Source organism: Vulpes lagopus, chromosome 3 (assembly GCF_018345385.1).
Source record: "Vulpes lagopus strain Blue_001 chromosome 3, ASM1834538v1, whole genome shotgun sequence".
Classification (NCBI taxonomy): Eukaryota; Metazoa; Chordata; class Mammalia; order Carnivora; family Canidae; genus Vulpes; species Vulpes lagopus.
The window spans coordinates 61,502,575-61,516,588 of NC_054826.1; the positions used below are offsets into that span (position 1 = coordinate 61,502,575).

The window sequence follows — 14,014 nt, forward strand, 5'->3', positions numbered from 1 at the left end:
ATCCAAACTCAGACTGGCGCTACCCATTTGGAGCTGGTAAAGGGCTGGTATCAAATCTGGAATCCAGAGTTTTAATGGCTTACCTCTATTCCTGAAGAGTGTATGGCTAATTGACATCCAAACAAAGTCCCTTCTGGCATGAAAGAGTTTAAGGAAGTGAGTTACTGCTTCTGTCATCTGAAAAATAACATCGTTTAACAAAACATTTATAATAGGCCATTTATGTGCTAGGTGCTGCTCTTGTCACTAGGGGTACAGCCCCTGACAATGACTGCTGTCATAGAGCTTATGTTCTAGAAAGGCAAAGAGAAGATATGCAGGTGAACAACTGAATATAGGAAAACAGTTCAGACACTGATACAGTGCTATGAAGACAATCAAGGAGGGCCATGGGCCAGAAAGGGACCCAGGAGGTGTTATTTAGACAGTGTGGTCCAAGAAGCCCCCTCCAAAGTCACACTGGAGCAGAGATGAGAATGCTCAGAAGAGCCAGCCATGTGAAGATGCTTTGGGGTTGCATGCATCCACTGGGTGCAGGGCACTAACTGCCCTGGGGGCTAGAAAATATGAAGTAGCCTCAATCTTGAGGAAATGGTCATCTAATTAGAAGACATAAAATGCAACCATGAAATAATATATTTAAAGCTGCGTGTTATAAGGCACAAAATGCTATTCACATCTAGGGGAGAAGGACTAGGATGCAGCTGACGGGCCAGGGGAGTCTTAGTGGATGCACACAGATTGTGCTTTGAAGGGTTTAAGGCCACAAAGGCCCAGCTTGGGCTAGGCCTTCAAGGATGTGTAGGAAGCAGAGGATTGTGCATGTGAGTAGTTGTTCCGTTGGGTCCTAAGCCTGACAGAATCAGACTCTAGGAATTGGGATCTTGACAGGATTCTGTAGGTGACGTTACTATGGCTGGTCTAAGGATTGGTGTATTGGTCCGCAGATCTAAGCTCCTGTGGTCAGCCACTTTGTTAGCTGGAGCCTTTCCCACCTCCCAGTGTCACGCTCCAGCCCCTACTCTTGACCCAGTTTGTATTCCTCAGGCTCACTGAAGAGAGCTTGACTCCCTGGTGACCTAGCCAATTAAAAGGAATTAGAGGGCCACCTGGGTGGCTCAGTCCATTGAGTGTCTGCCTTGGGCTTGGGTCATGATCCCAGCCTGAATCAGGCTCCCTGCTCAGCGGGGAGCTTACTTCTCCCTCACCCTCTGCCCCTCTCTCACCCCCTCCCCACTTGTGCTCTCAGCTAGCTCTGGTACTCTCTCTCTCAAATAAATAAATACAATCTTTAAACACAATAAAAGTAATGAGAAACCCCATCACAGCATACTGTAGACCGGTTGATGCTCTACTAGTGGTATCCAGGCATTCAGACTTCCAAACAGCCAACTAACTAACTTTAGGTCTTCTCCATGAAGCAGGGATGTGGGATGTTGACTTCTCAGTGGGTCCTCCTTGATCACCATTTCTAAGACATTCTTACGGCCCCTGTCTTAGGTGTTCTGTACTATTGCAGAGGGAAACTGATCATGGTGACAGCCCCTGCTTTATTCTAACGATCGGGGTGTGAAAGCTAGCTGCTTCTCCTCCTTGGGGGTTACTGTAATAACCCTGACATTGTCGTGAATTGTAATATTGGCATTTAAACAATCAATACACCAGTCAATTCTAGGGATTAAATCAAGCAGTCTGATATGTGCAGTGGACATTAATATGCCTCCCCCTAAAGCACTGTAAGTCACATGGGGCCATCCAGGCATGCAGTGGGTGGATAGGGAGGAAGGAAGGCAAGAATGGGAGGTATTGGAGAAGCGTCCAGAAGGAGGAGCAGAGAAAGACCCACTAACTGGCCTCCTCCTGTGTTGCTTTCTTCACTAATATAGTGAGCAAAAGGCAGTGGCTTCCTACTTGCATAGGAAGCTGGGGTCCTCTACTCACTAGAGTTACTTTATTCATTCATTTGAAATCAAGCCTAGGGTTGGGGGAAGCCATGGGGCTTGTTGCTCTTGCTGACCAATCTCTCAATCCTTTTAGTTATTCTCTGGGAGTCTTCCTCTGATGACATACACAGTGGGCCACTCCAGGCATGTCCCTGGAAACCACAAAGCAGCAGTGGACAGGGGTCAGCAGACTCTGCAAAGGGTCATATAATAAATGAGTTAGATCTTGCTGGCCATACAGTCATTGTCAAGCTAATCAGGTCTGCTAATCAGGTCTGCTGCTGTAATGTAACCACAGCCATAGGCAATACCTAAATGACTAAGATTGACTGTGTTGCAATAAAATTTCAACAGAATTTGAATTTTATATATTTTTTCACATATTATGAAATCTTCTATCCTTTTTTTCCAACCATTTTAAAATGTAAAAACCAATCTTGCCTCAGTAAGACATACAGTAGCAGATTGTAGATCAAGTTTGGCCTGTGGGTCATAGTTTGCCAGCTCCTGGCATAGGATGTCCTGGTCTACCTACTGATGTGATGATGTAGTATGAAACCCCATTGGTGAGTCCAGAACTCAAAACTCAAACTTCTCAAGCTGAGACTGGCATAGATCTTACCATTTTATCATCATTTCAGCAAGAGAGCCAAAAGAGGCAGCTTAGCTTATTGACAATTTCACGGAAACGAAGACTTCTCTTTCTAAACAACATAAATATTGCTATTCCTTCTTATTTTTCCTCCTAATAATCATCAGGAAAGACCACCTGCTCATATGTATTATGGCATAACTTTCTTAAATCTTTGTCGAAGAAGACATCGTTATGTGTAGACATATGTTTATATATGTTTATTATACCAGTACGATGCATACACACATACTCAAATTATAAATATATATGACATATCTGTAACATGGATGAAATTTTTAAAAAGCACACAGAAAGCACTCAACAAATGTTTATCTTTATGAAGGTGATTTTTAAAAAATCATTACCACCACCTTGAGGTCTTTTCTTCAATGCTGGTACGCTTCTCCCTGTTGCAGACTCGAAGTGAAGCCGCCATGACCGTCCTGAGCGGCCACGTGGTGGTCTGCATCTTTGGCGACGTCAGCTCAGCCCTGATTGGCCTCCGGAACCTGGTAATGCCGCTCCGTGCCAGCAACTTTCATTACCACGAGCTCAAGCACATCGTGTTTGTGGGCTCCATTGAGTACCTCAAGCGGGAATGGGAGACGCTTCACAACTTCCCCAAAGTGTCCATACTGCCTGTAAGTCCAAGATCATGTTATTGATGCTTTTTCCTTCTTTTCATTCACAAAAGAAAATCCCAGATGGATATAATAGCTGTAGCTTTGATCAAGCATCTGCTTCTTCATCTGGTTATGGGCCTCAGGACTCAGCCCTTCCCCTGTGCTCTGTCTAGGAATATCTAAACCCTGGGAGACCTTATTAAAAGGAATTTGCAGCCAAGATCAGCTGCTCATCAAGCATGAAGTTAGGCTGGTATCAAGTGCATTACCATATCAGTGTCTATATACTCTGTCCTGCCTACCCTAAACCTAGCGCTTCGAGATATTATGATGCTTACAGCAAAATTTACTCATGGAACTACTTTTATCATTGTACTTATGACATTATTAGTGCTTCTCTAAATCTTGGACCTAACACTTTCTGTTTTTAACTAAGTGGATTTAACAGAGTTCTTTCTCCATTCTTGCTGTACAGAAGGCCAACCCCTTCTGCTGGCCACTCCCTGCCTCCCATTCTCTTAGAAGCCTAGCACTGTTTTCATGTGTGCATGCACATATGTGCATGTGCTATTCTTGAGTTAAAAAAATGCTAGGACCCAAATCTAAAAAGAACAGTTTGGGACATTCCACAATGTAGAGTAAGGATGTGGGATGTATGGCTTGGGAGTCATTTAATTACTTCCTAACCATTAATCAATATGCTTTTTGTAAACTTTTAAACAATTCTAGGTTCAGTACACTTATTTAGTAAGCACATGTCGTTAAGAAGAGTCACCTGAAGAAAAACAAAATAGTCATATGCATAGAAGAACATAAACAGATATGTACCTTGCTAGTTTCTGTCATGATGGATTTGATTATGTATTTCCACAATTGTCTTCTACGTGTGCTTTTCCATATGGTCCCCTGGGGACACATGGACTGGGGTCTAAAAGTATTTTGTAAAGAGCTTATTATTTTACTGTGTGTCTATGTGTGTGTGTGTATGTGTGTGTGTGTGTGTGTGTACATGTGCATGTGTGTGGTGTGTGTGTGTGGAGTGTTGGGTGTGTGTATAATGCTTCGTGTGTGGGTGCATGCTGTGTGTATATATGTGTGTTTCCGTCTGTGTGCCCTTGTGTACATACATGCACTCACCTGCTGGTATGTATACAAATAAGCTCTCGTGTTTGCAGGTCCTTTATTAACCCTCCAAAATTTAGTGCACTCAAGCACACTACATTGGCACAACGTGGGCCTTCATCTATGTCTTCATATATTTCATTGTTTAAACAGTGCCCTACATCTGAAGCCAGCCCAAAGAAACATGATGTTTCTAAGCATATCATTGTATTTCTTGAGTTTTGAAATCATGTGTATATAACTGTGCATGGATTGTCTTACATCACAATTACTGCTGGATTCCTTACAAGGTGAAAATTAAAAGAATATAGATGTAGGCAATTGAGGCTTAGACACTGGGAAAATGATTCAAGAAGTTGGTCTGACTTATTTTGTACCAAGAGATCCCTGGAAAAGAGGGATTCTTCTCCTCTCAAAAGATACTGCTTCCAGAGCCTGAAACTAGTAGCTTTCCAGCCCCATAGCACTAAATGCCTCCTCCTCCCTAATACTACTTTGCAGCAGCATCTTGGGGGCTGAGAGCAGAATCATGACTCTCATTGGGTCATAAAAGGGAATTGATGGTCTCATTATGTGCAGCCAAACTCCATCATCCCAAGGCCCCTTCCTTCTCCAGGAGGGAGAATGAGAGGAAGGTATCCAGGGATGGATGTTGTTGGCCGACCTTCTCCCTCTACAGTCGGTGAGTTGAAGGCAACTCAAATCTCCATGTAGGCCAAGCAGACACTGGGTTCAGGCTGGAGCACCAAGTATGTAGACTCCAAAATGATGCCTTATGGCCCCTGGGGAGCCCTGACATGGGATGGCCTGGTGGGTTCTGCTATGGTCTCTCCTAGGGACACAGAGCATGTGGAGGTCACCCCCTCCCCTCCAATACTAATCCCTCTATTCCACTTGAGCTTGCATTCTTCACCTCTCTGTCATCACCTCCTTGTTCTGTTTTTTTTTTTTCTTCCTCACTGCTTTTTGTTGTTATGGAATTTAAAAAAAATCTGTTTACTGGCTTATTTATTTTTAATTATACCAGTAATATACAAATACATTCTTGTTATAAAATATTCAAACAAGATAGAGGTATATAAACTCAAAAACTTTTTCCTTTACCCCCCCAATCTTATTCTCCTCCCTAGAGGCAATTACTATTATCAGTTTAGTGTATATTTTCCCTGAAATCTCTCTCTGAATGTACATGCATTTATAAGTTTATTCACGAATATACAGTTTTATTTTGTGGGTTTCTTTTTACATAAATGAAATCATACTTTTCTGAGTTATCTAGAACTTGTTTTTGTGTGTGTATGTTTTTTCCTGTCACTTATCCCTGTCACTTATTTTAGAGATCCTTCCAAAGCTATGCCTACGTGGAGAACTGTCTTGGTCTCTCAACCTGCTGCATAGACTCCCCTTGAATGTATGTCCAGTGGTATTTTTAACCACTCCTAGGTGTTGGTCAATTAGGTGATTTTCTTGTTTTTTTTTTTTCATTAAAAATTTTTTTTTGTTGTTTTTTAGAGAGGGAGAGAAAAGGGGGGGCGGGATTCGGAAGGAGAGGGAGAGAGAGAATCTTAAACAGGCTCCATGCCCAGTGTGGAGCCAAGTGCAGGACACAATCTCATGACCCCAAGAACATGCCCTGAGCCGAAACCAAGAGCCGGATGCTTAACTGACTAAGCCACGTAGGCGTCCCTCTTGTGTTTGTTTTTTCTTGCTGAAAAAATACAATAAAATTACATGACTTGAAGCTGAACTCCTTTTCCCCTTCGCTTTGCAAGATTCACATTCCTTCCAACCCTCCCACATCCGCTAGGTTGAGCAGCACCATCAGCCCCCCACCCCCCACCCCCCATCTCATCACACCATGCTCACTGGCTATTTCCCCTTGGCTGCATTGGAAATTCTAGTTGGAGCTGCTGTTTTTGCCCGAGACAGAAGTGACCTGCTATTAAATAAACAGGCATTTGAAACCCACCCCCTCGTTACGTTCTGAAAGCCAGAGGTTGCCACAGGACAGTTTCTTAAATCAAGACAATTTCCAGGCAGGAAAAAGATGTAGAACCCTGGCATTATTCCTCTCCCTCGTTTGTTAGCAACGGCTTGATTGAGTGTGGAGAGCAAGCCTGAAATGCCGCCATCAGCACCGACTACCCTTTAGATTAGCACACAGCTCCTATTCCCTTGAACGTAGTTAGGCCAGCTTAATGTCAAGGCATAAAAAAGATACTTGTTAAATAATTTCCCAAAGCTCCGGCTCAATCTTTAATTTGTTTTTATTTTTTTTCCCTCTTTCCCTCTCGTGCCTCGGTCTCACTTTTGCTTTTCTTCTTCTTCTTCTTTTTTTTTTTTTTCTTTCCTCTATGCCAAAGGGTACGCCATTAAGTCGGGCTGATTTAAGGGCCGTCAACATCAACCTCTGTGACATGTGCGTTATCCTGTCAGCCAATCAGAATAATATTGATGATACTTCGCTGCAGGACAAGGAATGCATCTTGGCGTCACTCAACATCAAATCTATGCAGTTTGATGACAGCATCGGGGTCTTGCAGGCTAATTCCCAAGGTAAGGACAGCCTGTAATACTTCTCTGCTGTGCCTGCGGGGGACAGGGGCTGGCAAGAGGGATATCCTTCACTCAGTAATTCAAAGAGGCTCACATCAGCCTGCCTGGCAGTGAAACCCACGGTCGCTGGGATGGCTTTCAAAGGGGCATCTGCTGCCTCTTCTTACCATCGTGGGAAGCGGGCTTGAGACCTGAACACCCACACTCAGACCGCCCCAGAGAGGAAAGCGGTCTTTCAATTGCCACCCCCTTCGTCTTCCCAAACAGTGGCTTTATGACCAGGGTTACCTGCTAAATGTCAGGCACTGGAGAGATGCTGGCTGAACAATTCCTAATGTTTCTCTCCAGTTTATATTTTTGCCATTGACCTATGTTAAGCTTTGCCATTGTTATAGCTGCGTGGGGGTGTTAAGCTTTGCCTTGTTATATGCTGACCTACGGGATGGTGACCCCCGGACAGTGGGGACGACAAGGACGCAGAAAATCATTCAGCAAGAGGTGTTGCTCATCAGCCCACACATTCTCTACAGGAGGCATGACGGAGCTAAATGATCCACATCTGCTTTTCCGCTCTGCCCCCATCTTCCTTGTCATTTACTCTGGGATCCTGGGCAGAGAACTGCTAGTGGAGATGTCATCCAGAAGTCTCAGAGAGGCAGCACAGCAAAACATCGTAACAAACAGCCTCACTAATCAGGGCCCTGGGAGGATGGGGTGTGAGGCCTTTGTGCAGGCTTGGCTGTGAATCCCAGGATCATTGCCACAAGTGTTCTACTGGAGGGGTGGCACTGGGGGCCTGATGGGGGCCTGAGTCCCATCAGCCCAGGACCAAAGGCTTAGGGAGCACGGCCCATGGAATCCTCTTCTCCACACAGTTCTGGGCTGGCGTCTGCCAATGAGAGCGGGGCACAGGGACGATCTGGAATCTGGAAGGGGAAAGAGGCCCTGGTTCTATAGAGGCAGTGACAGCCAGACCCTGAGCAGATGTGAGGTTCAAAGCAACTCTTAGGGGAGCTTTCTGAGCATCACCGGCTTTGCTGCCAGGGACTGATGTGGGTGTGTATGGACTTCTTCAAGTTGCCTTCAGATCTACAGCGCCTCCTGTGGAAATTTCCATCTGCTGCTGCAAGTGAAACAGGCCAGTGGTGGCCTCTTTGATTTTTTTCTTGTAGCCCTTCCAGTGGTTGCATCAATGTCTAATTTTCTTCATACTTAGAATAGAGTGGCTTCTAGTCTTTCTTTGTTTTTTTAGTTCAAGTAAGTTAACATATTGGTTTCAGGAGTAGAATGTACTGATTCATCACTTTACGTATAATACCCAGTGCTCATCCCAATAAGTACCCTCCTTAATGCCCATCCCTCAGTTACCCCATCCCCCCCACATCCCCTCCAGGAACTCTGTTTTTCTCTTAACCATGGAGTCTCTGTGGTTTGCCTCCCTCTCTGTTTTTATCTTACTTTATTTTTCCTTCCCTTACCCTATGCTCATCTGTTTCATTTCTTAAATTCCACATATGAATGAAATCATATATTTGTCTTTTTCTGACTGACTTATTTTACTTAGCATAATACACTCTAGGTCAACCCATGTTGTTGCAAATGGCAAGATTTCATTCTTTTTGATGGCTGAGTAATAGTCCATTTTAGGTATATACCATATATTCTTTATCTATTCATCAGTAGATGGACATTTGGGCTGTTCCCATAGTTTGGCTATTGTTGCTAGTGCATCTATAAACATTGGGGTGCATGTGCCCCTTCCAATCAGCACTTTTGTATCCTTTGGGTAAATACCTAGTAGTGCAATTGCTGGGTAGTAGAGTCACTCTATTTGTAACTTCTTGAGGAACCTCCATACTGTTATCCAGAGTGGCTGCATTCCCACCAGCTTGCATTCCCACCAGCAGCATAAGAGGGTTCCTCTTTCTCTGCATCCTCACCAACATCTGTTGTTTCCCGAGTTGTTCATTTTCACTTTTCTGACCAATGTGAGGTGGTATCTCATTGTGGTACTGATTTGTATTCCCTTGATGATGAGTGATGTTGACCATTTTTTCATGTGTTCTGTTAGATGGACTTGATGTGACCGTGACTGAAATAGTCTGAAGCTAGGTTTGACCTCTCCACTCTGCCATCCTCTGCCTCTCCCCTACATCTAAATCCTGGTCTCCACTTGCTCAGCTGGGCCACAGGCCAGAGCAACAGGTCAAGGAACTGAATGAGAGTCTTATCTACACAGCTCTGTACTAGGGAGCCAGAGCCTACCTCCTACCCTGCCTGTTCCGGGAGTGTGGGTGACAAAGGATATGAGGAGACAGTAAGCTGACCCTCTAGGAAGAAGAAGAAGCAAGCCACCATTTGGTTCCTGCCTTTCAGTACTTGTTCCGTGTGTGTCTCCCGGCTCTGGCCCAGCATGGGCATCCCCTGAGGATCTCGTTAGAAATGCAGACTCTCATGCCCACCTCAAACCTACTGGATCAGAATCTGCATTCTAACAGAGTCCCTAGGTGACTCTTGTTCACTGCTGTAAGGCACAATAATGTGCACGCTAACAAAACCCGGTCCAGTGAACACACTGACCAACCCAATTAGACGCTCCTCTTCTCGTGGCAGGAGCTAGCAAGGGGAATGGAAAGAAATGGAAGCAGGAGAAGCACTCCCTTGGGGCGGAGGAGATAGAACTGAGCGGGAGGGGCAAGAAAACACTCCCTCTCCCCAACATGTCTATTTTCTCCCAATTCAGTAACTGTGATTGTCAAGGTCCACAGATCAGAGTCTCAGTGCATAATTGAGTTACATATGCGTGTGATGCGGGTGTTCCTTCCAGGTCTCATAGACCAGATCCCAGCCTCTCAGATTCTATATGATGGCCAAAGTGGTAAAAATGCTTCCCCTCCCCTCTGCACATACCCATTTCTCCAAAGCCTTCTTTAACATTTTTTGCAAAGAAATAAGCAAGGAAAGTAGGTTTTGGTGGGAGATAAGGAAAAAAGGAAAGGGAGCTTTTTTTTCTTGCAAGAAAAGAGAAGGACACTCCTTTCATCCACCACCCCCCGAAACACACACACACACACATCCCCAAAGAAGTCAGAGCATGTATCCTCTGGCCAGTGACCATTTTCAGACTCATGGTCAGCGGTGGAGTGGAGCCCATGGCTGCCAGCAGCCAGCAAGCCGTCTTTTCTGCTCTCAGTGAGAGACTGCCAGAACCATAGGCACACCGAGCCCACATTTCCCCTTGTTTTCTTATTTTGTCTCTTCTTCTCTTGTCCTTGGTTTCTGACACTCTCCTCTGGGGACACTCAGACTTTCCAAAGTGGTGGCCATAAGCACAGGAAGTGACTTTCTCTCTGATAGGCAAGTGCTCTATGTTCACCTTGGGTGGCTCATCATGGAGCCCCTCCCTGGGTTCGTCCGAGCCCATGGGACCAGAGGGAGCAACTAGGTTTCCCTGCCACTGTCCCTCCTTGAGACCCTTTTGACCAGCTGGAATGCTCATTGGCTTCAGATATTCTCACTGCCCTTCATCTGTGCATTTGTCATGACCACACTCCAGGTGGATCAGAATTACAGAGCACAAAATGGATTTCGTGCTACTCTTTTCATTGGGGAAGCAAATCTAACTTCCCCCGAGTGATAATGACATAGATTTCTGGCTACTGCTGCCCACCTTTCATCACGATGTATTATTCTGTAGTCTTTATGAAACCTCATCCTTTGCTTTGTCTTGAGAGCTGTGTTACCATCTCTCCAGAGCTTGACAGGACAGAAATATGGACTCAGGACAAACCTGTGTGCTTTGGAGCCAAAATATCCATGCATTTTTAGGGAAAGTTTTTCTAACATGATACAGTATAACATGAAAACTGTGTCTTACCATTGGGGAGGTAGAGTCTTTGTTGAAATTTGTGTTCAGACACTTGCTGCTGTGCATTACTTGGTCTCTGAGACCAACAAAACCCCCTTTTCCCTCTTCTCTCTTCACAGTGCCTTTGGTGTCACTGTTCTAGCCCACATGGTGTCAGAACTGACCCAGCCTAGGGATTCTGGACCAGACACTTTCTGAAAGATCTGAGATGTGATGCCTGGTTGTCAAAAACAATTACAGAGAAAGGTGGCATACCCTATGCTGGATGGTATATCCAATGTGACACTTGGGTCTATGAGATGCAGTTTTAATATACAGCAGGCAAGACTGCGGTGACAATTATATAAAGCAGGTGAAGCTGCTTCTTGCTGGTCAGCAAACATCAGCTCAGAACCACTTTACAGCTCTTTACCAGCAACTAAGTGCCTTTATTTACAGAGCGCCTGTCACTTCCCTTTGGCTGGAGAGCTGGTGTATTATTTAGCACGCATTTATCTGGGGAAAACATTTCAATTTAAATCAACTGGTACAACAGTGGCTCTTGCCAGACTGTTTCCCTGTGGTTCTAAAAGACAAGAACTGAGTGTGATCTTGAAAGGGAGGGTGCGCAGAGGAAGAAAGGGTCCATTCTCAGAGAGCCACTTGAGTCAGTACCTGAAAAGAGGGAGCATGTGATTGAGTTTCCCTTTGTGCTTTTGTATCACATTATGAAATGAGCATTTTATAGTTTCTTCCTGGTTAGCCTTCTACTGAGGATAACTATTCAGGGAAAGAAAGAAGAATAAACGAGTGCCCACTATACACTGGGCACTCTAAAAGCCCAGAACACAAAGATGACTTGGATTCAGACACTCACTATCCTTGAGGGGTTCAGGTGAATGAAGGAGATACCCCCATAAACAGTTACAGTGCAAGGAGACAAGGACAAGGCTAGAAATACAAAAGCACAGAAGGCTCCTCATTTTATATGTTTTGAGGAGTTGAGAAAGCTTCCAAGAAGAGGTGATGTTTGTGGATGAGTTGAATGCATGTGGCTATTGAGCACTTGAAATGTGGCTGGTGTGACTAAGGTACTACTTTTTTTCCCCCTTCTATTTAGTTTAATAAATCTAAATTATAAATACAGGCATGTGGCTAGTGGCTACCATATTGGACAGGGCAGGTCTAGAGCTTAGGCATGTTGCCTTGTTAAGTGCTATGTTGACAGGAAGATGATGATTAAATCCATCTTTTAAAAAGATAACAGGGAAGGATGTGAGCATGGATTAGATGCAGAAGGAGATGGCAACATAAGCTATGTGTGGAGACAGCTGCAGTAGACTTCACGGGATGGATGAGCACTGACAGGACAGCTATAGTGGTGTTAGTCACAAGGGCAAAGCAGAAATTGAGGTGGATTTGAAACAGAAAAGATGGGGATCCCTGGGTGGCGCAGCGGTTTGGCGCCTGCCTTTGGCCCAGGGCGCGATCCTGGAGACCCGGGATCGAATCCCACGTCGGGCTCCCGGTGCATGGAGCCTGCTTCTCCCTCTGCCTGTGTCTCTGCCTCTCTCTCTCTCTCTCTCTCTCTCTCTCTCTCTCTCTCTGCATGACTATCATAAATAAAGAAAAATTTAAAAAAATATATAAAAAAAAAAGAAAAGAAAAGATGGCCCATTGAAGGCCAGTTGGATGGGAAGGAGGTTTGAATGAGCAATGGTGAGGAGTTGGTAATGGCTACTGGGTGGATATAAAAGTGATGAAATAAGCCAAGGACTCGGGAGGAGAAATAGGCTTGTGGCCAATGGTAAAGAATTTGGTCCTGGTCCATTTGAGTTGAAAGTAGGATACTTAACAAGATATCTAACAAGACATACAAACATACAGCTAGCTTTAGGGATAAAGTTAGCTTTGAAATTACAGACTTGGAAATCATTGGTGATGGATAGCATATAGGCCTTGAGTGTGGTTATTTCCTAGGGTGAAAAGGCAGAACTAAGAGAAAAGGGCCAAACCTGGAACCTCAAAAATGTCAACACTGAAGGGACAAATGGAGGAAGAGAATCCAGCGAAAGGGGCCAAGGGCAAAAACCAAAAGAAGTAGGAGTGGACACTGTCAAAGGTAAAGGGGAAGAGAGTTGAATAAATTCCAAGTAGCAATTTAGACTGTATTCTAACTATTTGTTGATACCTGTGTTTCCTTGAGCAGACTATGAGCTCTTTGAGAGGCAAGGGCTCTCCTTTTGCTCATCTTCATGTCCCCAGTACCTTTAGCATGGGATCTGACATAGAGGTGACATGCCACAAGAATTTGTTGGGCTGAACTGATGTGAAAGGGAAGCGTTGATTAGCACTGTCAGATACTACAAAAAAGTCAAATAGATTAGGTCCTAAAAATGGCAATGGTGCATTTGACCCTCAGGAAGTTGTTAATGAACTTGGCAAGAACAGTTGAGTAACTTGTTGCCAGTAGAAGCTGGCATTCAGGGGTCTAAAGCACTAATGGGAGGTGAGAATTTGAAACCATATATTACTCCTTCAAGTGCTGATAGGGAGAGAAAGAGAATATTTCAGAGGATCTTGTCAAAGAAATGATTTCCTTTGTGTTTTTAGAATGCCAAGAAAGATACCATATTTATTGGGTACAGTAGACTGAGATGAAACCCCACTGAGAGGTCAAGTTTGAAGCTTTATGAGAGAGTTGTTAAATGATAGAGAGGAAAACAGAGACAAGCAGGAGAAGATGATATGGCCTTGAAAAGGAGAAGGAATGACTCTCATCCCTCTGGGATGGAAGGCTAGATGGGGAAGTTCATGAAGCCAGAGGAAGCTCAATCTGATGGTTCTGCTTCCTTCATAAAGCAGCCAGGTTGGTTTTCCTTGAGGATCTAAGGAGCTGGGACAGCTGGGATGGGGAATTAATGGTGATAAAGGTTCAGAGCAGACATTATGGTATACATGTAAGGGAGATGACTGGAGTGAGATGAGAGCATGAGTGAGCATCAGTAAGGGCCAGCTGTGGTTGGAATTACAAAGGTGCCATGATGCTGGTCAACACAGCTCTGTGATTTTTCTCTGCAGTTCTGGACAAAAACAGCAGAAAATGTACAAAATGGCTTTAGTTTGGGATGGAGATTCAGAGGAGGTTAAGGATCCTGTGGAGCTGTTGAGAGAATATTATAATGAGTGGGCACCAGGTCTAAGGTGGTAGATGGACAAGGCAAACTGGTGTTGGGGCTTAGAGACTGAGAAGCCATACAAAGCAGGAAATAATTCCCCATGAGGTCAA

General features: G+C 44.5%; 1 protein-coding gene across 20 annotated transcripts in view; it reads left to right on the top strand.

The window, feature by feature from the left end:
• The window catches only part of KCNMA1 (potassium calcium-activated channel subfamily M alpha 1), a 718,693-nt gene that overhangs the window by 637,098 nt on the left and 67,581 nt on the right, over positions 1–14,014 (top strand). For all 20 annotated transcript variants that reach the window (XM_041748736.1, XM_041748737.1, XM_041748738.1 and 17 more), the window contains 2 exons: positions 2,994–3,218; positions 6,686–6,878. In XM_041748736.1, the coding sequence (XP_041604670.1) occupies positions 2,994–3,218; positions 6,686–6,878 (418 nt within the window). The remainder of the gene's footprint in view (positions 1–2,993; positions 3,219–6,685; positions 6,879–14,014) is intronic.